This window comes from Haliaeetus leucocephalus, unplaced genomic scaffold, assembly GCF_000737465.1.
Source record: "Haliaeetus leucocephalus isolate CR32 unplaced genomic scaffold, Haliaeetus_leucocephalus-4.0 Scaffold924, whole genome shotgun sequence".
Lineage (NCBI taxonomy): Eukaryota > Metazoa > Chordata > Aves > Accipitriformes > Accipitridae > Haliaeetus > Haliaeetus leucocephalus.
In genome coordinates this window covers 607,333-634,079 of record NW_010973360.1, presented here as the reverse complement: position 1 = coordinate 634,079, position 26,747 = coordinate 607,333, and the positions used below count along the sequence as shown (strand labels likewise).

The window sequence follows — 26,747 nt, the reverse complement described above, 5'->3', positions numbered from 1 at the left end:
CCTGGGGCATTCAGGTATGGCTATGATCTTGTCCATGCTGGGATAGTAAGACACAAATGACAGAGGAAGAGACTACAGTTTGACCTCATTGTCAGATAAAATCCATTATGCGTGATTAAAACTTAACAAAATGCAATCACATTAAAAATGACTATCATGAAGTGCACCATGATTTACTGACTAAATGAATGAGAAATTTATCTGAATAAAATAGTCCTAGCCCTAGTACATTGGCAATGCATGATAAATTGCTGATTGTGAGAAGATCATTGCTTGCTGTTGGATGACATACATACATTGATTTTTCCTAACAACACTAATTAGCATAATAGCATCTCCACATATATTACATAAAGTTTCCTCTTAGCAAGCAAAAATTATTTCAAGCCTTCAGGTCCCAAACTGCAAAGAATAAAGATGGAAAGGAAGGATTTACAGACTGCCTCCTTGTCCTTTATTATGCAGATCAAAGGTCCAACCCACTGGATCTTACTTAATCTTCAAGAGATGAGAACAACATTCAAGAAAGCGGAGGCATTGTGCAATTAAGCTGTGATCACAGTGGGTTGTTTTTTGCATAGCGGTGATCTAATTTTGTGAGGCCAAAAAAAGGCTTTGAGAAAGAGGAATCTAATCCTAAAGAACTAGGAAAAAATCCCCACATTTCTCCAATTTCATTAAGACACACAGGGGGCAGACTGTGTAATCCTTACGTAAGTGCTCCCATTGACTAGGGCTGTGTAGGTGAGAAAGCGCTCACCAAGTTGAAAAGGCAAAGCACAGTCTATTAATAGGAAAATAAAAGTGGTGGAATAGCTAAGGAAAATGGAGAACAGAGAGACCATGCGATTTCTCAATTAATTGAAAATCAATCACAATAACCCGCATTTTTTTCTGTGAAAAATCTGAGGGGTGAGAAGAGACCACCTTAAAAACAAAACAGTGCTGTGCTGTTCAGCGTCCTCTGCAGTGCATGGATTTCAGACTTACCCGTGAGGGTTTTCCAAAACTCCATGCTTTTTCCAGAGGAGTGTGCTTCTCAGAAGCATGAATAAAACAGCTCATCTACCTACGTTAATGTTTTGGTGTTTTTGGCAGAGTACGCTGTACCTAGAGCAGAGGACCTGAGCAGAAGCAGAGGAAAGCAGACACCTAAGCTGCCTTTGGTGAAAGCAGCAGTGCCGGAGCGCGCCCAGGGGAGCACCCAGTCTGCGCTGGCCACCCCACAGCTGCTGTCCGCTATAGTAGTTGCAATGCTGGGAGCTCTGCTGAGGTTACAGCCCTGACATTTCCACTCGGCTTTCACCTACGTCGCCCAAAGCCAAAGTGCACGAACTCCCTCTGACACGAGGCTTTGCGGGGCGGCTGGGAGGCAGAGGCGGTAAGCAGGATGCTCCGGTGAGTGGGCAATAAACCGTAAGAGGTTTGGGTTCTCCTGGTCCTCGGTATTCAGCTTCCCCTGCCCAGCTGCAGCGGGGAACGTCCCGCTCACAGCAACGCCTACACACGTGTGCACGGCCACACACACGCAGGGACAGGGACAGAAGAGAGAGTCAGGAGGTGCAAGCAATGCAGCTTTTACTCCAAGGCAGTAGAGCTTAGGGGCCCCGCTCTTTCCACAAGCTACTTTCTCCTGAAGGGCTGCCCTGGTACCCTTGTTTTTCCTCCTCCCTGACCCCCAGTCATTGCCAGCACTGCAGTGTGACTAACTGGAGCCTTTTCCACCGCTTCATTAGCATTAAAATCATACACTGGCAGTGCACCTGGCATGCTGGCCGTCCCTAGCCAAAACAGCCTCCCTCAAGCTGTGAGTGCGTCTGCAGGTGACACCTGTGTCCCTTTCAGCAGGGCCCTTGGAAAACAGCCCACCCTTTATGTAACCAGAGTCAAGGATTATTTTTTTTGGTAGCGGTTTTCGCTCTTATCTGCAGCCTGGGAAGGACTGAGGACGTAATCCCTGTGCGCTCTGCAAACCAGGTGCAGGAACCAGGCAAGTGCAAACGGAAACTTCTGCAGCAGCACAGCCAGTGACTTTTCTTGTGTCATGGTCCAAAATCTCCGACACCTCTAACTGAAACTCAGAGCTTCATCTGCTTCAGACACACAAGCTTCTTGGTAGCCCCATACACTTTCCCCACTGTGCTCTCTCTTACCGCACAGAGTAAGGTTGGTGGATGTGGGCAGGTACCTGGTGAAGTCGCTGGTACCTCCCAGAAACACAGAAATGTTTCTTCTTGATCCTGGACCAGCAACCGCCATGTAGTAAGATGAATGAGGTAAATACTGCCTCAGAGTGACCCCATGCATTAAATTTTACTATACATCCGTGTGCATTGTGTCGTTTGTGTTGTACGTAGTAACTATTCCAGAAATGTCTTAAAAGGCTTTAAGTATTTTTGTTCTGTGCATCCCTCTGTGGGAACAGCGAAGCTGTCTTCAAATGGTGAGACCGGTGTCACATGACATGAAGGGCAAGAGAAGGTATCATTAATACAGCTTAAAAGTCACTTCCAAAAATCACTTAGAATTGCTTTTCCATCTGTAAGAGTGCAAGAGCTTGTAAGACTAAGTTACTGCCAGAGGCAAATCCTCAAGGTGTGGGAAACTATATGACACTGGCAATTTAACAATAGAAAACGCCTACTTTTTTAGTTTTGGTTTAGCCATCTGTGATAAGGGTACACTACAAACAATCTTGATCCAGTGAAGCTGTTCCATAGTTCAGAACATTAAAGTCCCGGTTGAGATGGATTAGTGGGCAGACTGAAGGTGGAACGGCCAAATTTATCACATGGATGGTGCCACCACATTAGTGAGATTATAGCTAAGATCCCGCAGTCCTTCATCTGTCCCATGACTGTTTAAAAAAACATTTAATATGACAACAAATATTTCATACTATTTTCATCTGCCGGAGGTATACAGACCACAGAAAGCCATGGTGTCTACAGTGATTTCCTGTACATTGTGACAATACCAAAAAACAGTCCTGTGCTATTAAATGGATAAGAAGGGGAGGCAGAGAAATAAAAGCTGGATGAGGGGAAACAGAGGGTAAATTTGAGCAGGGAGCTTAGAGGGAGAGAAAGAAAAATGGCTCATGGAGTAGCAGGGGAAAGAAAAGGAACAGACAAATAATATAGGACAGATTAGAAAAAAATAAATCACAAAACCTAACCTACTGGACTCAAGAGGGAAAGAAGTACACACTGGAAAAATAATTCCCCAGAAAGTGCATGTTGGGCAATCTCTAGGCAATACTATGTACATAAAATAATTTAAAATGCAGATTCTTTTGAGGATGTTAACTCTCAAGCCTGTAAGGAACATCATATCAGAAAAGGAGGAGTCATCTTCTCAGGACAGACCTTAAACTCTTTCTAGGCTGACCCTTTCAAACTATTTTTCTTTCTGTTTTTTAAAGACATTGCCCTTTCCTCAGTTTCTCCAAATAGCATAAGGAAACAAAAGACAGCTTACAGGTACACCCCTTTTTCAAAACCAGAGATTTTAGCCAGCAGCAAGGAACCTGGTAGAACAGATTTTACAGAAGGATGCTAGCATGAGCAGCCAAAACCTGAACTTCTGGAGTGAGGAATAGACTTTAATATTGCACCAGTGTGAAACAGAAATGAAACAGAAAACATTAAAGCATGATTTTGTGACAGTGCTGCTGGACTCGGGCTTGCTTTCTTGTGAGATACTTGACCCTGTCTAGACAGCTCCCACTCTTAACTGTAGAGCAAGATCTGCTAACAAGCTCCCACTGGGTGTAAATGAGGTAGCCACCTGTTTGGAAGATGTGTTGACACAGAATGGGTGGTTTCCTCCCAATGTGTAAGACACACTTGCAGACTAATGCATGCAAAACGTTCCTCACACACAGGAAAGGGGGCTAAATAAGGGTGGGAGGACTCAAGAATACATGTACGCATGCAGTACATGAGAATGAAGAACATAGGGACCAACAGCCTGGTTTCTCTCTAGTAACAAAGTTGGCTGTCTCAGACTTAACACTAAGCTGGTGAACAATAACATAAAAAGGGCAAGTTTCCCACTGCCCATGAGGAATGAAATCTTTGCTGAGAGAGCAGAAGCCACATTCTTTAGCAAATTAGATGCATCAGCTGGGATTTGGCAGAACCTCCTGAATGCAGGACTCCAAATCTGCACTTAACCACTTACTGGGACAGTCTTTCAAAAGGTATTAAGCTTTCCTACTTACGGACACATACACACTGCAGACATTAGGAAATCTTTCTAGAGGGAACACACGTGACAACAGCATAGCGCTTCTAGGTAGCACTGGGCTTGAATATCCGGAAATGCTGTGGAAAGCACCAGAATAAGGATCCAGGCAGATAAAATAAAAGACAAAACAGAAATTCAGAAGTCACTGTTGAGCTGGAACATCATAGCCAGTTGGGTAGCACAGACTGCTCATCAAAGAGCACTCCTTCACACAGACACAGGTTAGGCACAGAGACACGGAGAGCAGAAGCTGAGCTCGAGGCTTTGAAGCAGACTGACACTGGCGCCGGCATTGCCGCGCTGCTGCAGGATCAGGTGGGCCAGCCCTCCGCTGCTGGTTCACAAGCAGGCTGTAAGTCACGCTGCTTTAGAGGAGGGACGGAAAAGCTCCTGGTAATATATGTGCAAAAAGGTGTGCTAGTCACAAAGGAGTACATACACCCAAATTTAAAAAGAGCTGTTGGGCTCCACTTGTAACTCCGCAAAACGCAGTGATGTCTTCTCACAAGTTCAGAACACTCCTGAACTACAAGCCGTGAACTACAGTACACGAAGGTCAGTGAAAATGAGCCGCTAAAGATGGGACTATTACTTTTCCTCTGAAAACGTGAGTCTTGCTTGGTCCTAAGTTCCTAGTTGGAACATTAATCGGTACTTACTGATGTTCTCCTCAAGCAAACGAGCTGAGCTGTATTCATGCTCTTGGGATAATCAAGCAGCCTTTTCCAGCATCACTGAAACACTACCGAGTGCAGGAAGATGTTTAAGGAACACGGGGATTACAACAGAGCAGGGGATTTTCTCTTTCTGGCAGTGCTCAGCCTCCCATAAGATATTTGTATGCTTTAGCTTCTCTCCCTGTGTCCTTCTTCCTCTTCTGTCATTTCTTGCACCTTGCAGAGTTTCACAGATAGTTGTGGAGAACTTCAATTGTGGCATTTCTGATTTTTTGAGCTCTTCACAGCGCTACCCAAAATGAAGCTGTCGCCATGTGTAATCTTGAATTAGCTGCAAGACCTCTGAGGTGGGCACAACCTCTTCTGACGTGTGGCTCCCACACCTTGCACAAAGGCCCAGACGGAGCACCACAACGGCAGAAATACTACGATTTTCTTCCCTCACAACATTTTTTTTGTCAGCTTGATCAGACGGACGTGACTGCCTCCAGGAGCAGTTGGAAAGGATGGCCACTTACTCGCCCACCTCCCCTCCTACTCGCAAAGGAACCCATTTCCCCATTACACTGGTAACTCTGGTGATGGGTAGGGCAGGAGAGGAACCTGGCGATTTGCCCTGCTCCCGAGGCTGGCTCTCTATGTGCACCAAAGCTCAGTCTCAGAAATGCGGCAGCCCTTCTGGCCTGGCCCCCCCAAAATCCAGTGCCTTTCCCAGTTAGCCTGCCAACAGGAAAGAGGAGCTGGTGCAGAAGACAGCAAAGGAGGATGCATACAGCATGGGGTGCTGCCCACACTCCCACCCCTCAGCAAACAGCCCTCCGGGGAGGAAGGCAGATCCCATGGTGACTTTCCATAATTTACCACCCTGAGGGTGTCTCTTCTTCTATTTACCTGAGAGTAGAGCGATGGGCAGGGAAGGAGTCACCTAGAAGTGACAGGAAAAAAAATAAAGAAGATCGAGGGGAAAAAAGACAAGAACAGGATGGAGCTTGCTTTTAAAATAACCGCAATCTATTAATAGTTCAAAATAGGCTTTTTAATTACAGGATACCCTATAACCTTTACCCTTATCAATTGATTATTTGATAAGCAGTTTTGTTGCTGCGAGCTCCTTAGACAGAAATCAGAGCAGAAAGAGAATGCAGGGAAAGGAAAGGAGGTCCTTGACAGAGCAGGCTGGGTGATGACCGAAGAGCAGAATCGGCATGAAATGTACTTAACAGAGTTAAGCAGCAGAGTCATTCCATCCCTCCCACAGTAAAGGGAGCACAGGGGGGAGGGTGCTGCTTATTCAAGAATAATTCTTGTTGCAAGAATATTTCTATATGTAAAATGAATCTTTTCTTCAAATGCTAATAAAAATCTTTACGAGTTTGCTTGGAATCAAATCTCAGTTTCTATAAGCCCCTAGTATGGGAGGGAGATGGAAACAAGAGATGGAAAGAGAATTCATTTTTAATCCAGTCTCCAGTTTTCTTTACAAAGGTTGGGAAAGACAATGAGACTGCACTTAAATTGGACTTTCAGACTACCTGGAAGAGGCTTTCCTAGCAAAGGGATTTGCTAACAGTTTGTTCCCTGCAGAGCAGATTAGTCAAAAGGCAATTTTAAATCTAATGTCGGCAGAGATGCACAAGATGACACTCAGGCTTAGAAGCGCTGCTAAGGGTGGAAATGCAGCCTGAAAGGAGGCAGTCGGTTCATCTCTTACAATCAGTACAGCAAGCGGTAAGGGTCCAGCTCTCATTAATCTAAAGTGCATTGTTATAAGCCTGATGAAGATCAGTCATTTATTTATTTGTAAAAGGATCTTCAAAAATTATAGGGAAAAAAGACACTCTATATGGTTCTTCTGTGGAAACATGGTAGGTCTGAGGATCTTCAGATCCAAAACACAACAGTAAGCGCTAGCAGAAGGCCACTGTGAAATGCTCCTCCGCTTACTCACAGCAGAGGCACGCACCATTCAACGCATCTCCGCTGTTTCTTACGGTCGGCTGACTTGAAGGTATCCCCTGCAGAACCGCCCACAGCGCAGGAAATGGGTGGGCAGCTGCAAAGCCTCTTCTTTTCCAAAATTAGTTGCAAAGCTTGCTTTACTCCCTTTACCAGCAAGGGCAAGCTGACCACTGACCCTGGTGTGGGTTAGCGTGACACCTGGAAGGTCAGGTGGAGAAGGAAGACGAGATCTTCCTTGTGCCTCCGAAACATAGATGAAATAGAGGCTTCCCCAGCCCTAGATCTGTACTGTTAAACCTGTTCAGGAGCTGCTGCTGATTTTATATCTGTTGTTAGCTGCAAGGTCTAGTAAATCCACTCCATGCGCAGCCTCCTTGTTGGTGGCAAATGAAGCGATTTCAGTACACGCTGAGTAACTATTTCACCCCTGTCCTCAGTACAGACAGTAACTTGGAAACAACGTCACTTGTTTGTGTGAGGTGTCTTTTCTAAAAGGACTACGCGACACCTTAGAAATACAAACACAACCAGAGGGAAGCTTCCAAGAAAGAGGTTTGGAGTTGCACCGTAACCTTAATCATCCAGCTGGGTAGCACAAGAACAGGTGACACTGAAATGGGGGTAAGGAAAATCCCCAGTATTACACTATCTTGCAATGCTACTGTAAGATTTAGAATTTGACATGTTTTCCTTTCACTTTCATATTCTAGAGTCAAAGGGGTAAGGGAGAATCAAAGCTTTACTTAAAAAGGTAAACTTCTGTCCCAGATGGATAAAGACCACCTGGAAAACAAGAATCAGATAATAGTAGGACAACTACTGCCACTATCCCGGATACATATTATTTTTATGAGCTCATGATTTTAAAGCAATTTTAGAATTTCTGTATATTTCTGTGTTATGGGGCATGAGTTGACTTTTTTGAGACATTCAGACTTCTATATTCATGAAGTTAAACATAGGAATATAGATTCATCTAAAATTAAGGTCTAATTAATATTTCTGAGATGCTGAGAAGCAAACCGGCAAACTTGGGAATTATGGAAGGAAAATGAAAATACAGGGGCAAGAAGCACTATAAATGTCTAAACTCCAGAAAAAGGTAAAGTTAAGGACAGTCGTGGTCTTTGAGAAATTACACAAGGGCAAATTTAAAACTCCAATATATTATCTAAGTGCAAGCTGTGATCAAATCTGCATCCTGTTTGGGGCATGCAAGATCAGAGACTGGAGAGAAAGGGATCAGGCCAAGTCACGACCAAACGCGCAGACAAGCGCTCCGCGAGCTCTGGCAGCCAGCTGTGAGGCACTAAACGGTGAACAGACAAAGCGCGCTGCCACGGATGGGAGCCTTACTCTTAGTCTTCGGATTAAGTCTTCTCTCAAAATAAAAACGGAGAATAACAGAATCCAACTCACGAGCTGAACCCGCTGTCTACATCAAAACACGCCAGGTACCATTTTGCAACAAACGCTTTTCTGGATCCACAAAGAGCAAAGGCGTCAGTGGGTGACCGGGGTTACCCCTGCAGCGAATACGCTGATTCTCGGAGGCAACTGCCCGGGTGGAGGAAGCAGGACAGGAAAGAGGGCTTTCAATTTTCCAGAGAACACCAGAACACTGTTACATGAAGAAAAGGCTATATAGATCTTTCAGTCACCATCTAGCACTGAAAGCATCGGCCTTTTCGTGCTAAATTATAGTTATGCTGATGCTCAGAGGGCAACAAACTAGCCTGCGGATGAGCACAGTATTGGGGAGAGCGTGGTATGAACATCCCAGTATGTTCAGCGGTGCTGTGTTGCCAGTTTATGACAGATCCAACCGTAAAAGCGGGTAGAAAGAACACAGTTTTACACCATCTGTATATTAACATTAAGAGCATATACAATAAACAAGAGGAGTTAGAGAGGCTCATGAACAATAAGAAATGGATTATGGCTGGTATTGCTGAAAGCAGGTGGAATGGGTCATGAGACTGGAAAACTGAAATTGATGATGATAACTTGCACTTTAAGGAGAAAATGGGGAAAAAAAAACAGGAAAGGGTAGCACTTTATGTAAAAATATGCTGCTACTGGCTACAGACATTTCAAAATCACAGTGCTTTGCGATTGCAGTCATAACTAATAAAACTAAAGGAGAGTTGGTTGGCACATGTTATATCATCCAACTAAGGGGACTCGCTAAATAACAGGACAAACTGCTCTTCACATAGCAATCTAGATCTTGTAGGAAGAAAAAGTATGCTATCACGGTGACTTCAAAATAGGGGACATTTAATATACACTTTGTGCAGTCAGTAATACAAATTTTCTGCTTCTATAAGTAATGTAGGACAACTTCTTTACAGATGAGAATAACTCACACTATGAGTCTTCAAGAAACTAGACAAGAAGCAAATTGCACAACAATGTATTTTAGCAAATCTTGGACAAGTGGAGAAGTTTCTAAGAACCAAAGATTTACCACTACAACTGTGATATTTGACAAGAGGAAAAGACCGGTTATTCTGACACACACCAGCAAAACAATGGAACAATGGGTTTCAGTTCTCCACCAGCAATGACTCAGAGGATAAAACAGGAATACCGGTCAGCACAGTTTCAGGAAAGTAGGTTTCACCAAAGATGTCTATGGTTTTCTTATGATAAGATGATTGGTTCAGCTGGGACATGGGAGCAGCACTCTTACACTTCGATTTTGCAAGGCTTAGACTAGAGAAAAAACTTAAGTATTGCAGCAAACATTTACTATATGAAATGAAGAAAGTATGTGTTAGGTTAAAAAGGACACAGCCAGAGGTCATAAAATGAGGAAATACCAACAAGCCAAAATTTGGTTTGTAGGATTATGCCGTGGAGATCTGATCTTAGTCAAGCGCTGTCCAACATCTGTTTCTAGTGACTTAGGCTAACAGGACCTCCTTCCCAACGCAATGGGCAGATGATAGCAGGAACAGTAAGAAGGCCAGGCTACTGTTTACAAATTGCCTGGTGAATTGATCAGAATCCATCCAAGCACATTTTGATTACCCGTCTGTCCTTAAGAGTGTACGGGAGACTGATTTCTGGGGAGCAAATTTTGGCATTTGTAAAACACAGGCACTACCTCTGAACTCCAGGGCAGGCCTTTTGCTGAAAACCAGGGCTATGAGTCAAACATAGCATAGACAGGCATTTGCTACAGCTCTACAGGCTGTCCAGCAAGAGATCCTCACAGTCTCAGTCATTATTTCCATTCCAGCTTGTCTTCCCTAAAACCTGGTAAGACAGTTGCGTTACTGCCACACTTCCAAGCAGTGAATTCAAACCTGTAGACTTTCTTCTTTACTTTCAGGTAGACTTTTAAAAAAGGCCAAATCCCAGAACATCAACAATCTCTTTTGCTCACTATCCCAAAGATAACGTTCAAAAAAAGTATAAAATCTCTTTTACAATTCCAGTGAGAAATGCACCTTTTCACTTAGAAAGGACAAAGACAATTGCATTTTGGAAATGTTCTCTGGACACAGATCTCCCTTCATCCTTCACATGCAAAACCAGACTGAGCAGATGAGGCATCTTCAATTTATAAGATTAAAACAAAAGACAGAAAGAGAATTTGAAGATATTCTTCCAGTATGGTGTAATTTCTCCTCTTCATTCGCATCCCTCCAATTTCAAACAACATAACTAGTGGTTTCAAAAGGAACTATAATTGCAGCATCCTCACAGTCCCATGCAGGCAAAGAGCTGCAGTCTAGTTTTATTTTTCTTACACCCACAGAGAATTCTGTTTTGTTTCAACCTCTCATTACTCTCCCTCCCTCACTTGGCTCCAAACATCAAATTCTGTCTCAGCCATTCAACATCTATTCCGTTGGGCTGCTTTTTTCTCTTACCATTACACATACATATTGAACAGCTGAAACCAAGAAAAGGCACAATTAATGATTCTGAAATTTTCCAAAGAAAATGGTTTCACTTTTCCCCAATTTGAAATTACTTTTTGGTTTAAAGAAGAAAAAAAGATAAGAAAAAAGTGCCTCCCATAAAACCTTACCTACATCTCAAGAACTAAATGGAACATTTTAGGTTAAACAAAGCTCCAGTTTTTGAGAGAGGAGGTTGGTTTAGGCTTACTTGCTTGCTTTTATTTCTTAAATCACATAAAAAGCCTAAACAAAGCCCCTGCTGCATCTTGGTGTGAAACCAATTGCTTTTACTGTCACATGGGAACCAGAACAGCAGAGGACCTCTAGCCCTCAAATACGTAACAAGTTACGAGCCCCAGTGAAAATCTGTACTTGCTGTTTTAGCCTATAGCCACAAGTAAGCAAGAAGGAAAGAACAACCCAGGAAAAGCAAGAGGCTAAAGGGCAATACCTGCCACATATTCACAAACTAACAACTGGGTTTAGGGCACATCAGGGTACATGGGACAAGGCAAAAAGCAGGGATTTCTAAGTACGAGCCTGACCAAGTGGAGAATGGTCAGGCACGAGGGAACACTAGCAGCAGGACAGAGCCTTCCTGAAAGTAGATGGGTCAGGATCCGACCACAGTTTTTGCCAAATATAGATGGGTCAGGATCTGACCATGGTTTTAACAGTCGATTACACAAAAAGTGGTCTGAATTACCTTCAGGCTAACCCCAGAAAAATCCCCAACTCAAAAATCCAAACCGGTACCTACTTTGTGGAAAAACAGACAAATACCCCATGCGATGCTCCTTTGAAGAGAACAAGCTATAGTATAAAAGAGAGGACATTGTGATGCAGGGCATATGGGTCGTTCAGCAATAGTGTGATGGGGGCTACAACCACAGTGCCAGTACCAGTCCTGGATCTGCACAGCAAAGCAAAGGACTAACACGTCTGACAGGAAGAGTTTCAACACCGACAGTGTAGAAAGCCTTTAGAGAAATCCTACTTCTGTTGGAGACTAGTTTTGCTAGCTAAGCTGCTGATTTTGCACTCTGCCCGTCCAATCACTCACATGGATATTGAGCTGCACGGCTTCCTCTCTCGCTGCTCACCTCTCTTTACTAGAGTATGCAGTGATGCTCAGCAAGCCCAGGACACAAGCCCAGAGCACCCGCACCGACACGTTAATAGGACAGTCACGGGCAACTGACCTCCACAGAGCATTTGCAAGGTCCCGGCTGGACTGAAAAAATGGTGTGTCTCTCTAAAGTATGCTCAACAACTGAAGCAATGAGTGCAGGTAAAAATTCTGCTTGTTAACAACAGAAGTACCTTAGGCCCAAAATGGACATGGGTTTAATTAGTGTACACAGCGCATATATGCACACATGCACCCAACTAGCCATACTTGAATTTTACAGCAGTACACAGAAAATAAGACAAGGTGTTTTTGTACATGTCTGATGTTCCCTAAATCATCTTTTGGTTCTCAAACATGCCCTTGTAATAGTCACCTGACAGAAATGTATGATCAGTGCTAACCATGAGATGCAATAGCCAAAATTTTTTTTGTCCTTAAACGCCATCTGTTAAATCCTCATGATTATTTAACACACACACACTTTTACAATTCTGTATCAAAACCCAAAACTACAATGAAAGTAGAAACTATAAACTGACAGAAAGATACATTCACTTTACATTCAGAAATTTATTTCAAACTGAAGAGTGCAATCTCCTTATTTTCCATATATGATCAGTCAAGTCTGACCATCTGCATCCCGAAGTAAGTAGTAGAATAATCTGCATCAGTCTGGATTTAACTCAACAGTATCAACATATCATTTTTACCACCTTTCCAAAAACAATCCGTTTCCACCAAGCACATCTCACAATAATAAGCTTTCCAATTTTCCACAGAAAAATGCCTTTCAGGGAAGCAGGAAGGGAAGGAATGAAGAAATACATTACAGTTAGAAATCTATTATTTCAACCTTCCTCACCAAACAAAATCCCTTCAGTGTAGGCAAGTGGGTTTCACAAGTAGTAAATGGACCTTTCTACATCTACACAGAAGCAAGAAGTCCCCCATCCTGACTGGGTCGATAAATGTGAGTTGTACATATTATATAACAAAGCGTGGCTTTGCCTTAAGTTTCTTTTTATATGACATAGAATGACTTGGTTTTGGAAATATCTGGACTTGTTTTTGGAAGAATGTCTAGTTGTATCCAAATACCTAGTTTTTCCTACATTAAAAAAACGGAACCGAGTGAGATTAGATATATGAAACCTTGGCTTCCCATTCACACTGGAGAACTGCAATGAGATATTAACATTTATTTCTCAAGTTATGAAATGGAGGAGATGGCATTAACTCTTTCACATAGCCAGTTCATCCTCTCAACTGTTTGATGGGTCTCTGAGTTCAACAGATTTAACAAAGAAAAGAAACAAAAAAGCATTAGACAGCATGACCAAACATCCTCTGCCTCTCAGTTACAACCTGACAAATCTGTAGCTTACAGTCTGAGTTTTATGTCATTATCACAGTATTTCTCTAGATAAGTCTTCCCCAAAAGAAAAGGCTTTAGACCAGCTATTTCTAACACAATAGGCAAGCAGAATTAAAATAAAGATACGAACCTTTGAGCTGTCACCATACTTCCTGAACCAAAAACAGGAGGCAGATGAACATTTCTTTTTGTTTTGCAATTAATTTTAAGTAATACGTGATGGACTCTGACCTGGTAAAGCTCCTACTCCTCCTATTGGTAGATCCTCAAACTCCACAAGCTGAAGAAATGACAAATTTTGCTGTATTTCTACATGCATTACAGTGTGAGTCACAGTTAAACCATGCTCAGAAGGAAGTACTCCTTGTAGGTGGTGTGGAAACAGCTAATTTGGTAAAAGCTGTTATACTAAAACTATCAACCAACAATTCTATTAGTGTACTATTATATCAGAATTCCTGACATGTTTTGGTGGCACATAACTTATGTGAAGGCATCACCTACTTTGTGAACTGATTATTAACATTAATTCTTTTTAAAGCCCTTAAAACAACATTCAGAAAATTTGTTCTTGAGCTTTTCCATGACACCAGTGTGCAGATCTTTACAGGGGCTGCACAACTAAGAATACCCAGTTGACCTAGGAGGCAACAGGGCATTGCTACAGCCATTATTCAAATTGGTTATTAATCCATTCCAAAGCATTCCCCAAGCCTGGCAGCTGCTGCTCCAGAGGTTAACATGGAATACATGTGAGACAGTAATGCCAAGTCACTCAAGCCAACACAGCTTTAGCCTCTTGCTGAAAGACTCTACAGATTCATGACAATAAAATACTTGAGGTTGCTAAAGACTGCTTGAAAGTCCCAGAATAAACCATCTCATTTCACGCACAGTTCAAGCACCACTAAAAGCACTCAGTTGCACTTACTTCTTCCAGTGGAAACCAAAGGCACTCAGCACCCAAAATGTCCTTCTTTTGTTCCCTGAGCCAAAATGCCAAATATGCTGTTTAAAGCTGGATCGATCTCTGCCCCAAGAAGGGGCCAGCCACTCCGTCTTTTTGTAACAATGCTAACTACACTGTGGAAACCAAGCCATGCAGTGGTTTGGGATCCAAAACCATCAAGGCTGACATTATGAAAAAAAGGAAACAAACCCTCCAAAGAGGAGTAACTTCCGACCCCAAACTTCCCAGAGTGGCCCTAAGCACTCATCAGTAGGAGCACAGGGAAAGAGCGCTAGTTCAGAAAAACAGTCATTTAACAACATTTCTAACCACTGCATCGTTTCAGTCATTTCTTAAAGCGATCAAGCTCCAATACTCCATGAAAAGTCCAAGAAGCATCTGCAATGATGTTCCATACTTTCCAGGAGAAAGAGGAGGAGGAGACCATACAAAGAGATGCTAAGCCTTTGTTATTGGCCTTTTTTTGGCTGCCCGCGTATCGTGCACTCACGCTTACCTGACCAAGGGAAGGAAGTGTTGCGTATGCCATGGCCTGATTCATCATTCCTTTCTGCTTCATGATGAGCATGCGTTTCTGTTCCTCGCTCAGGTGCGCCATCTGAGCTTGCATCTGCGGCTGCTGGGACTGCTGCTGCTGGATGTACGGCATCATGGGGTTCTTGCTAGGATTTGCCATTGGCGGGGTCATCCTCTGACTCAGCTCGGCATTGAAGTGGGTCAGAGGTTTGGTGTTGCCGTAAGAAAGCATATTGGGCTGTTTGCTTAAGGAGTTTGTGCCCAGGTTATTTGGCTGCTGACTGATCATATTCATGTGATTTTGAGGGAGGTAGTTATTAATTGCGGTCTTCTGTGGATTGTTTGCCATAGGAGGCACTATCGGGTTTTGGTTGTTAAAGGCTTGGGGATACATCATTGGACTATTTGGTTTGTCTGCACTGAAGGGTCCTCCATATGGACTAGATGGAGGGCCCACAGGTGACCAGCTTGAGGGTTGATTTGGATGCTGCTGCTGCTTCTGCTGCATGAGCTTAGCTCTTTGCTGCTGCTGGGCTGCCATTTGCTTGAGCTGTTCGGCTGGAGACAAGTCAGCACTCGGCATATTCACAGGCCCGGGCCCCGATCCTGCCACAGCTGCCGCTGCTGGATTCATAAGATAGCCATTTCCAGACCGCGCCTGCGTCTGGCCTGGAGTGTGGGCCTGGCTGGGAGTTTGAGGTGACTGAACAACACAGTTCGCTGGTGAGCCGGCGGGGATGGGGGCTGGCGGGGCGCTGGACACAGAAGCTATGCTGGAGGCCGTGGAGACGTTCGAAAATGGAGGACCGGAAGAAGAAGGCCTCACCTGGGGAGAACCTAACGGGACATGAGCAAATGGAGAATGAGACGGATCGCTCTTCACGCTCGCACTCTCTTGAGTTTCTGTGGCAGGCCTGGGAAATTCCGGCTCCTTCTTCTCTTCAAAGTCTTCGTTGAACAAATCTTGTATATCATCTTCTGGAACAGTGTTCGCTAGTTCGTCTATTAGCTCCTGCCACTCTTGATCGTTCAGGTTTATGTCTGAGAAGAGCTTATTCTGATTTGAAAGAGATGTTTCAGAAGTGTCTATACAGCTGGGGTCATCCAAAGGCTCTTGCTTTAGCTCCTTGTTCTGCAGGATGTTGAAACTATCATCTAGCTCGTTGCAACCATTAACAGGGAGCTTTATCTCAGAAAGCCCACCATTTTTACCCAAGTCTTCCAGACCACTACCATGAGTTCCACTGTTCTGCAGGGGCAGGGGAGCTTTCATGTCAAGCTGGTGAAGAGGAGAAACAGCGGGCAAAGGCAAATTATTGGGCAAGCTGTTGATTGCTTCGATACCTGGTACATCCTTCCGTATCCGCTTGCTGGTTGGAGAAAAGTTCCCATCACAAACTCCATTCTGCTGTTCTCCATTGAGAGGTGAACGTGCGCCTTCCAACTTCCTTTTGACCGTCTCTTGAAGCTTAAAGAAAAACAAGAGAAAAAATATTTAATCAGTTGCAGATACAAAAAGAGTGCTGATAAGCCTTGTGACAAGATATTCCTCATCAAGCCTACTAATGACAGTAAGTTTTTAAAACTCTGATTAGGAAGTTTCTTTGATTTCATTCTTATGCCTTGATCAATTTGAGAAGATGGTCTGAAACAAACAAAAAAAAACCCAAAACAAAACCAAAAAACCCACAACCAAACCAAACCACCAGAAAACCCCCAAACCAAACCTGCCCCTGAATAGGAGAACAGAACTGTAAAATACATCTGTGCTCTCCAAGCTACCAGAATTTTATGGAGCGAGTCGACTAACTCAACTTTTTGGTGCCTAACAGTGCCAAGACTTAAAGAGTGCCTAACACAGTGAGGAGTCTTAAACTGGACCAAAAAAAATGGAACCACTAAAATTTACTATTTACTCTGAAAATCTTTTTGTTGGAAGTTTCTAGAAGCTTCTTGAAAAATACCTGCAATACAGTTGATTGACTACTTGTATTGAAACACGTGTTGTTGACACTAAATTTTTTGTGCAAATTCATTAGCATAGTTTCATTTGATTAGCCCTCTGTTCTTGGCTACAAAACATATTGAGAATCACTTTTAAGTGAGGAAAAAAATATATCCACCCTAAAAAATAGAAGGCACTTTGCATGATGCTAATTCAATCAAATAACAAAAAAAATGAAATAACCTATGTGCTAGGAGCTAATGTGAAAGATAAATAACTAACAGAAATGATAGCAAGACAAGTCTCAAGGAAAGCAGTTAAATTAGAAGAATGTTATAAAAAATAGTGTATTAATATAAGCTTTAATTCAGGTTAAAAGCAGCATAGCAAAGCACTGTAACAACCTACAGTCCTTTCCTACCACACCAAACGTTAAGTCCTCCGCTTATGTACCAGGCTAAAAAAAGCATCCCTCTTTGGCTAAGGCAAAAACAATAGTGGGGAGGGGAGGAAGCAAAGAGGTCACAGCTCTAGCGAACGCCTTCAGGACACACTTGCATCCTTGATACCAGAACAATAGAAGACAAAATACTGAAAGATTTTATCAATTTTTTAAGTATTTTTACTGGTAAGAAAGTCCCAGACACACAGCTCCCACCCCTTCCCTAACCTACAGGTCCTCAACCTTCTTTCTTCCCACAATCCAGATCCCATTTATTTCTCCCATCCCAGAGGGTTAGTTCCCCTTTCATCCCACGTGTAAGACAGGCAAGCAAATCCATATCTCATCCCCATTTCAGAGGGAGCGGTTCCGAGAAGGCTGCGCCCTTCTCCTGCCCTTCAAGAGGCCCGCGTGGCCTTTTCAGCATCCAACGCAGAAGGACATGGCTGATGCACGTGTTGCTGCTGCCCCAGCTGAACATGCGTGGGACGCTAAGCTACATGCTGGTCCTCTGCAGAGATGTGACCTTTGTGACAAAGCAGAAAGGCAAGTCTCTAAGCCCTTAAGCAGACCATCAATTCCTTGATTTGTACTGGAGCATAAGAGCTTTTTTATATGGAGAATGATTAACAAGTGGCTAAGAGTCACCAGTGGGTCCCTGTTGGCATACATGCCTGAGACTCTGCCGCCCGTTCCCCCTGCACAAAGCCAGAGCACGCCAAGCCTCCCACAGGCTGAAATTCCTTCTCCTCTTGGCTTCTGCGGTCACAGCCTCTGCCACGTGGACCGCCGCTTGGCTGGGCTCCTCCTCCGGTGCAAGATGCCTGCGCAGCTCCGCAGGACCCGTCCTTACCCTGAGTCTTTCCCCACCCCTGGTTTCTGGGGGGCAGGGAACAGCAAGGCCAGAGGTTCCTCTCCCTGTGCCGCAAGCTGCGATGGGGAACCCACCTGCAGCAAAGCAGGGCTCGGGAAGGCTGCGAGCGTGTTTTGGGCCTCCCCACTGCCTGCGTGGAGTCCTCATCACTGGACTCCCACTCCTCTCCCCTCACCTGACCGCAGCAGCTCTTGCCCCCGTGAGCTCCGCAGATGCCCAAGGATGGGGTCCTGCATGTGGCGGCAGATGTAGGCGGGAGCGCGCGCCGCACCGGCACTCTCTGGATTAAAGCCTGGCGGTGTCAGGTTAATCAGCCACGGTCTGCAGGAGCACACCGGGCTGCGAGGCACAGAGCCCCGCAGCAGAGGCATCACCTTTTCATCGCTCCGTGCCACAGCAGCAGCAAGCTCTAGCAAGAGGCGCTTTGCCCCGGGGTGGTAATTGCCTCATCTGTGCCAGTTAACAGCGATGTGGAAGGTAAGTCAACACCCAGGACTAGTGTGAAGGAGAAAAATCAGATCCCACAAGGAGGCTTATGATACGGCTCTCACCTCCGCTGCTTCCCTCCCCTAAAAACCTATGTTAAGCTGAATACCACCATATGGTATTACAGCTCCCTGCTGCTTTTTGACCCGTGTAACTGGTGTGTGGCAGAAGACTACAGCCGAGCCACTGAGTTTGTTTCACTGATCTTTATATAACCCCGGTTCAGACCCCGGAGATGAGGAAAAGATGATACGGATGTGGTAATGGCACCACTTCACAAGTACGGCAGCACAGTTGCTTCCAAGTTTCCTTTCTTCAGAGCAAGAAAAGAAAGAGCACAATCTGGCCTCAAGTGCAGGTGGTCAGTAACGCAGTTGATATAATGGCTTAAAATAACACATTTAAATGTTGTCCCTAATGGGCCACTCAAACAATTTACAGCTCAAATCACCCATTTCAGCTCCTAAGCCATCTCACTACAAAGTCACTATCCCTCTTTGCCTTCCACATCAGAATGGCAGTCACCGAGCAGCAAGTGACTCAAGACCAAGTTCGATGGGCACGCACATGCAAAAACAGGGTTCGAAGAAATGTCCAAAACTTGCCATGGCCCTTTGCCCCAAGTTCATATTGGCCAAATACTGGGCTAAAGAAAGAACAGTCATACCAAAGGACTTGTTGACAGGCTTCTACTTGTGAAGAACAGTTCATATAAAGAAGAGATGGGAAAAAACTTAACTTGTCTTAATGACAAGTCAGGGATTAGTGAGAGCGATTATCTCCTGAGAAATACAAGAGAACTGACTCCATATGTTTCACAACAGTTTGAAGGTATCCCTTACAGAGTATCGGTAAGAGTGACACACTTCGCCATTGTTTCACACTTTCAGGTTTCACATCGTTTACTAATTTATCCCGAATCCATCACCTTATTTGTACATGAACATTTACCAAAAGAATCAAAACTAGCTAGTGGCAAATAACCAGCCCTAAAAATATCAGCTCCTGAAGATTTCATCATGTGCTGAAACTTGGATGTCCCCCTGTACAAATATACACTGACTTTAGTGAAAATAAAAGCAGGCCCAGTATATAAATATTAATAATCGTGTTTATCATGCATTACAACAAAAAGCAGCTTTAACATGGAAACTATTTTCCATCAAATATCAAATGTACAGAAATCGTGTCTTGTTGCAAACAAAACCAAAATGAAGCCTATTCTAAGTTTGTAGCTCCACATTATTCTCCTTCAGAGGTTTTAGGACTTGGGGGGTTAACAGGCACTAGAAAAAGAAAACCAGTCTTTTTATTTTCTTTGCTTATTGAACAACTGTAGGTAGACAGAAACGTAACATGAAAGCTTTACTTGAAGGCAACATACTGGATACAACCTTTGCAGGTAGGGAAGCACGTCAGCTCTGACATTTTGGAGGGGTTGGGAGCCATAACAATAGACGCATCTCTTCTTTTGGGGGTACAACACAGAAATATTCTTATTAAATTATTTCAATGCAAACATTCATTTTCATATCTTGATTTCTTTCCCAACCACCACGTCAACTATTGGATAGCTTGAATATCATATACTGACCATACACTGGCAAACAGTTTACCAGCACCAGGACTCCACAGCATCTTAGACTAAAATCCCAGCACTTCCCCTTCCCTCTATAAAAACAATGTCTGAAGTAAAATATTCTCCTGTAAAGCATTTTCCCCCTCCTTCTACGAAGTAGTATATAGCTTGTGCATGTGATTTACAGTATGCATCATGAAGATATTGGCAGCAGCTTAGAGATATATGTCTAGGAGCCAAAGATTCTTGAAGCATAAAACAAAACTAAAAGGAAAATAGTCAAATAAAACAAAAATATTAAAATAAAATAAAACTGTTTCCAGTTGCATAGGTCTTTAGCTTTATTTACACAAAATATTTGGCTGATAGACCTGCATTTCACAGCAGGTTTCTACCCCAAAGCAGGAGAGAGTGAGGCGGGACTCGCTATTCTTTATATGCCTTTGGAGAAACTCTTAAGTGCAGAGCAAGAAAAGGTCAAACTTTGGCGGGTTGACTTTTTAAATGACTCCTGACTCGGTGAGAGGCAGGGGGGAACAGAGGCTGTGCACGCAAACATGCAGACACACGTGGACCAGAATGGTCTAATCCAACCCTCCCTGAAATTTTCGGCAGAGCTGCTTAGACATGCCATGACAGACCCAATACCTAAACAAGAGAGTGTCGAGGCTGTCGGCATGGCTTTCATCTGCGGGCAGAAGCTGCTCCGCTTCATCCCACCAGCAGCAATTCATTTTTCAAAAGAAATGAGACCAAGGTGCTGTCGTTATAGCAACAGCCGAGCCACTCGCCGGCCCATCCTCCACCGTCGTGCTGCCTTTGGTGGGCGGCTGTTCCACTCATCCACGGGGAGTGACCAGGGCTGTGGCAGCAGCTTAGTCCTCTCATTGCTCTTTGCTTTTTTTTTTTAAAAAAAAAAAAGGTAGGGGGGAGGGTAGTGGGCAGGGGGAAGCCAGGAGGCTAAATTCTCTTTTTGCCTGTAGAGGTTGAGCAAGATTCGAAGGGTCTAACACAGGTGCACTCCCACTCAGTGGCCAGATGATCTGTAAGCCCACAGACAAGGAGGCTGGGGTCACTTTCACAGATGGTTTCACGCACCAGTTACATAGGGAACATGTTGCCACTGTCTTTCCTCTTGTTAAGGCAGCTCCAGCCACTTCAATACAAGGCAAGGGCAACAACTGCAAAAACTCTGGTGTGCTCGTTCCCCAGCTGGGACGCACCTTGCTCCCTAGCTATCTTTGCTCCCTGTGGGAAAGCAGAGAAACCAGCCAAAGCCGAAAGTCCATCTTCCTCAGAGAAGATGCACATTTACACAGAACAAGCCTTATCATATTCTCCACACTGCTCTTCTGTGACTCTTTCTGTTAAAAAGAAAAAAATGATCACTGAATCACAGTCTGGCCCACCAGCCATCCACGCTCAAATGGGCTTCAGTTCCCTTCCATGCCAATGACTCAGTCTTGGCCTTTCCTGCAGGACTTCTACTCTCCCTCCCATCAGTCTCTCTGGCTTAGCACCTCTTCTTCCAGGAGTCCCTGAGCTTGCCCCACCTTTCTTCTCCTAGAACTTCCCCCGAAATAACTTGACCCCCCCCCCCCCCACCTCTGACAGGGAGTGCTCACCACAAGCTCTGCCAAACACCACCCCAATTCAGCCATCTCCAGCCTGCACCCTGAAGGCTGTCAAGTTTGCTCCTTAGCTTCTTGTGCTGCACTCAAATCCTATCAACAACTTAGCAAGTGTCCCAGGGGTTGCTGTGAAGTGACACTGAGCAACTGCATTTGACATGACAGCTCTTCCAAGCAAAGATGTAATGACCATAACCACCTCACCTGAGATCAATAAGAAATAATCAGTATTGCCATTTGCATGCCAGCAATTCAGCTTCAACATTTGAAAGGATTCCTCGTTTCTTGCACATCCTTCCTTGCTGTACCACTTGAGAGACTGCCATTAAAAAGTCAACAGTGCCAAAGGGCTCCGCCGCCTGAGGTACAACCACATCTTGTGACCACTGTCTGAAGTCCGTCAGCTCCACAGGGGCCTCTTAATGACACTTGCTGCTGGTGTCACGCAGAGATGGGGGGGAGCACAGGACAGGCTTTCAAAAGCCGAGTCGGAGCTGAATGCAGACAAGTGGCCAAGCAAAGCGAAGGTGGGTTACATCGCACTGCTTCCAACAAATGAAAGTATTTTGTGCATCAAACCACTCCCCTACTACTTGAATTTCTTCATACTGCTGAAAGCACTGCACCGACGCCTGCTAACTCACAGGATGAAGCCTGACGTAGCAAATTGATTTTGGATCGCAACTGCTCACTTAAAGCGCATGCTGTGCTCTTCCATGCTGGGCCTGCCTGCCCAGTTCTTGTTGGCCAGGGCAATGTTTCAAATACGCAGGAAATTCACATTGTGAAATCTGTTTGAAGTTGGTAAAATCTCAATCTGGCAACCCAGCCAGTAACCTGTTCAACTCTGCAGGCTCGCAGAGTAACCTCTGCCCCATGAAGGAGGTCAAACCTTTGCCTGTTACCCAAGCTGCTAAGGGCTGCTGGGGACTCTTGTCACCCCCCTTGTTTTTGCAAACAGGCATCAGAAGAACAAACCCACTCCCGTCAACAGTAAGAAGTAAAAGATGCTCAGGGCACCAGTTAAACCTGAAAGAGTTTAACTTGAAGTGGGGAAAAACGATCCCCTTCCCCGCATTTTAGCCAGGCTGGTCGGCCAGGAAGGGTTGCTCTCTCAAGCAGCGAGAGTACAGGCTGTCTAGAAGCAAAGGGCTGCACAGGGCCCTCGCCGGAGCTGCCTGCCCTGGCCAGCTGTCAGGCTCCCAGTCACCAGCGGGAACTGGATCACGCTGGGAGGTTAAGCAGAGGACAGGGAAAGAAGGGTAGCAAAAAAGGCGCTGGGTGAGAGCAAAACAGCGACAGCGCTGGCCAAGTCAAACCGGGCAAACGCCGTGACTCTACCCGCCCTCAGTCAGCCAGGTAAGGACGCTCGTGTGTGCTCAAACAGCTTGAGAAAAGCAAGAACTGGCATGAGCTTTCATCAGAGCTTTGAGAGAGGGATAAGCAAGAAAAGGGAAGGAGACACATTTCTGTAGAGATGGAGAGAGGAGGAGAGGTAGCTTCTCCCATGGCTCGACTCTGCTGGATCACATGTATTTTCATGGCAGACTGAAGAAGTTTTGTACTTCCGTTGCTCAGGTCACGTGATAAGAGGACTTCCAGCTCCGCGTGTATTAATTTCATCAAAATAAAAAAGATAAGCACATATATCTTTACTGATGTTTATTGCAGTCTTTTAAACCACCCCATTGCATTGCTGCCAGAAAGACACTTTCTGCTGTAGAAATGAACATTGTGGAGAATGCCTAGCTAGTGAGGGATGCAGGGGTGAAGAAATCTGTACAAATATATGCAAAAATACCAACTATGCTGCTCAAATTGTATGTGTCTAGAACAGGCTAGGAAAAGTGTGATCCTTCTGAAGCATAAGTGCATATATTACATATCAATTCCAGTTTGCCTTTAAAATATTTTTCTTTCATAATTTCTGTCTCTCCCTCTACACAACTGCAACTTAAATTTGAATGCAAAGACACCAAATGACATGCATCTGATGAGATTCGGCATGTAGGGTCCCTGGGGAAGCTGTTGATTAAAACACAGGCAATGGATGCAATTAATTTTCTCAATACAAAATCACTGGCAAGTTTAACTGGACTTTAGAGCACAAATTATTTCATGGATGTAATGCTGTCATCATCGTCAAACAGCCTTCCTGCCCAAGTGTATGATCTAAATGCCTTCCTCTTCTTCAGGTCCATCCAATTTAATCCCACTTTAGCCCAATAGAGTAAATACTGGCAAAGCAGTAACCTCACCACTTACGGAGCGCCAGCATTCCTCTGTTTGTGCAAAAGTCTTAATGAAGGTGCTAAGAGCCTGAGAGCTAAACTGCTTAGCTGGCAGTGCCTACTCCTGTCTCTCACATGGAACAGTCAAGATACACTCTCCCTGCAACTGTCCTCACAGGCGGCAGGAGCAACATTTTCAAAGTATGTTATGAGGATTTAGTCAGGCAGCCTCTAATTGACTTGTCTGGGAGTTGTGCTGGTAAATCTTCACCCTTTGAAAACATTCCCAATCTGCTTTGTATCTGGACAGGAGAGAAGCTAATGATAAAAAGCAGACACTGCAGATTATTAAAGCTGTACCTCCTGAACAACTCGTACAAATCAGGATAGAAAAGAAACACAGGAACCTCTTGTGTTTTAAATTAAGAAGCAGCAAAGCAACATATCCAGTGTTGTTGCACGTGCACCATACCTACTCATTCACTACTCACTAGCTCTTTAAACCACATACGTGACGCTAGAAATGGTCTCCTGGGGAAAATCTTGCCCCGATTCATCCTTGGATGGGCGCAAGTGGCAGCAAGCTAGTGAAGTGTCCTCATGGCACCCTGCCTGCCTAGTAAAGGGGCATTTGGGACAGGAGAGCATTCTTGTGCTCTGCAAAGGAGCAGCAGCTGTCTGACACAGCCTCTGCTTTCCTTCATCATTAACGCACCGGCAGGATATGAGCTCTGTTTATGACTTCAAAACTGACAGACTAAAATCTTGCCTAACTGCTATAAGGGAAAAGCCTTTCCCATGCTTAGAGCAAACAAATTACCTTCCAATTGCATGCAAACTACTGCCATGGCTCAATCTACACGCATAATATACTCCAGAAACTCCGAAGAAGGAGGCAGAAGAGACAAAGGATGGTGGAGGCGTGACAGTACTCCCCCAATGACATTGTTGGTTTCCATGGGCTTCTATTCAACCTCTTTTATCACCAAGAGGTAATATTATCTCTAGAAGACCAAAAGCAGGCTGTCAGAAGGGTGAACTCAGAAACGGTATGGTTGTCTCCCATTCATTTCACTGCTGTTAACTCCCAACAAACACCACCTCATGTCAACATGGCCACTTATTCCACAGTTGCATGAAGTAGCATCTTCCAGTTCCTCAATCAATATGGGGTAAGTAATTTCAGGGATTCTTCCACACAACTAGGTTCAAGTTCATGCTTTTCAAAGCAAGGTGTTTGATACAATCAGAAAAGGAAGGAAATGAGAGCCAGATAGTCTATACACTGTACCTGTTCAAGCCCACACATCTTAAGTCACCCTCTTGGGGTAACACCATATAAATGAAACTTCCATTTGAAAATTATTTAAAGATAAGAATTAACAGATTTCCACAATGACCACATAAAAAAAGGAAAAATCTTATGAATCAGCAACAGCACAAGTTACACTGTGGTGCAAACAAAATGGTGAATTTATCCCAGAGCTTGTCTCCATAAGCCTGCCTCCTCTTCCCCAGCTGTTCCCTGTGCCAGACTGGGCAGCTTGTCTGAGGACATAGGTGACCTAAAGATTTCTTTCCAAGTACAGATACCTTTAAAGGAGTGTAGGTTATCTAAGTACAAGTTAAACAATTGACAGTGCAGTAGACATTGCAAAGGAGACCCAAGCATGGGGGGAAGAGGGAGGGAAATTAATCTTTTGCATGCTAATGAATTAATACTCATATTTTTTCAAAGTCCTAATTCTCATCATGCTCCTGAGCCATGTCTTTTGGGGAAAGGAAAAACAAACATGGGACAGATGAGTTTGGAAGTAGAATTGTGCTAGGCTATAGACCATAAAAAAACTAAACAACTAACTGAAAATTCTAAAATAGAAAAGATGTCAGAAACATCCAAAATGGGTCTGGCTTTTTCCTTCATCCAAACAATTCCCTGATCAGCACAATCAGCTTGATCCATCTCTAGGAGAGAAGAGCAATGCTAGAACTGCTTGTTTGCCTTGCCTTTGCATATCTATTTAAAAGAATGCATGCAGCAGCAGTTTTGTAAGACTCCTGTACAAAACCGATAGCCCAATCGTGAGAGGTGCTGAAGCCCTCAGCTCCTGTTAAGTTCACTAGGAGTTAGGGGTCCATTGATGAGATCATTTCTTCTGCACCAAAATTTCTTCAGAGATGGACACTAAGTCTGATGGAACAACTCTTCTTTACATTCCTTTTTTGCTTTCAACACAAGTTATAGCCAACACTAAAAAAAAAAAAAAAAGGCAGGATCACTGAAGATGTGTGAAGGCTCGTCAAGGAGTCAAAGGATTGTACAGGATGCCCCAGACACGTTCTGAATTATTCTGAGCACGGTTTGAGAACTATTTGCCACGGGCTAAAGGCCAGACAGCACTGAATAGCAGTTTTGCCCTAAATATGGCCAAGCAAACCATACAAGCTTTACTTCTTTGTTGCCTCAGTACCTTCACCTCAAGCTGACCCTGGGTCCCTCAAAGGCATGCAACAACTAATGGAAAAGTATGTGTCTGGTCTCCCAGATCCCAGCAATTATGAGAGTCACAGAGCCCCAAGGCTGGACCTGCTGTGTGGGGTGAACTGTCAATGTACTGTTTAAGACTACTGATTAAGTGTAAAGAAGAAAAAAGATTTGATTTAAGCAAATCAAGGCCCTGATGCAGCACAAATATTTAAGCACAAGCTTCACCTTCAGCACTCTAAGCAACGTAAAATACAAAGAAGGGTTTATGCAACAA

General features: G+C 44.1%; 1 protein-coding gene across 1 annotated transcript in view; it reads right to left on the bottom strand.

Annotated features, from left to right (window-relative positions):
- The window catches only part of MAML3 (mastermind-like 3 (Drosophila)), a 248,480-nt gene that overhangs the window by 75,169 nt on the left and 146,564 nt on the right, over positions 1 to 26,747 (bottom strand). The window contains exon 2 of the mRNA XM_010583616.1: positions 14,778 to 16,265. Within this exon, the coding sequence (XP_010581918.1) occupies positions 14,778 to 16,265 (1,488 nt within the window). The remainder of the gene's footprint in view (positions 1 to 14,777; positions 16,266 to 26,747) is intronic.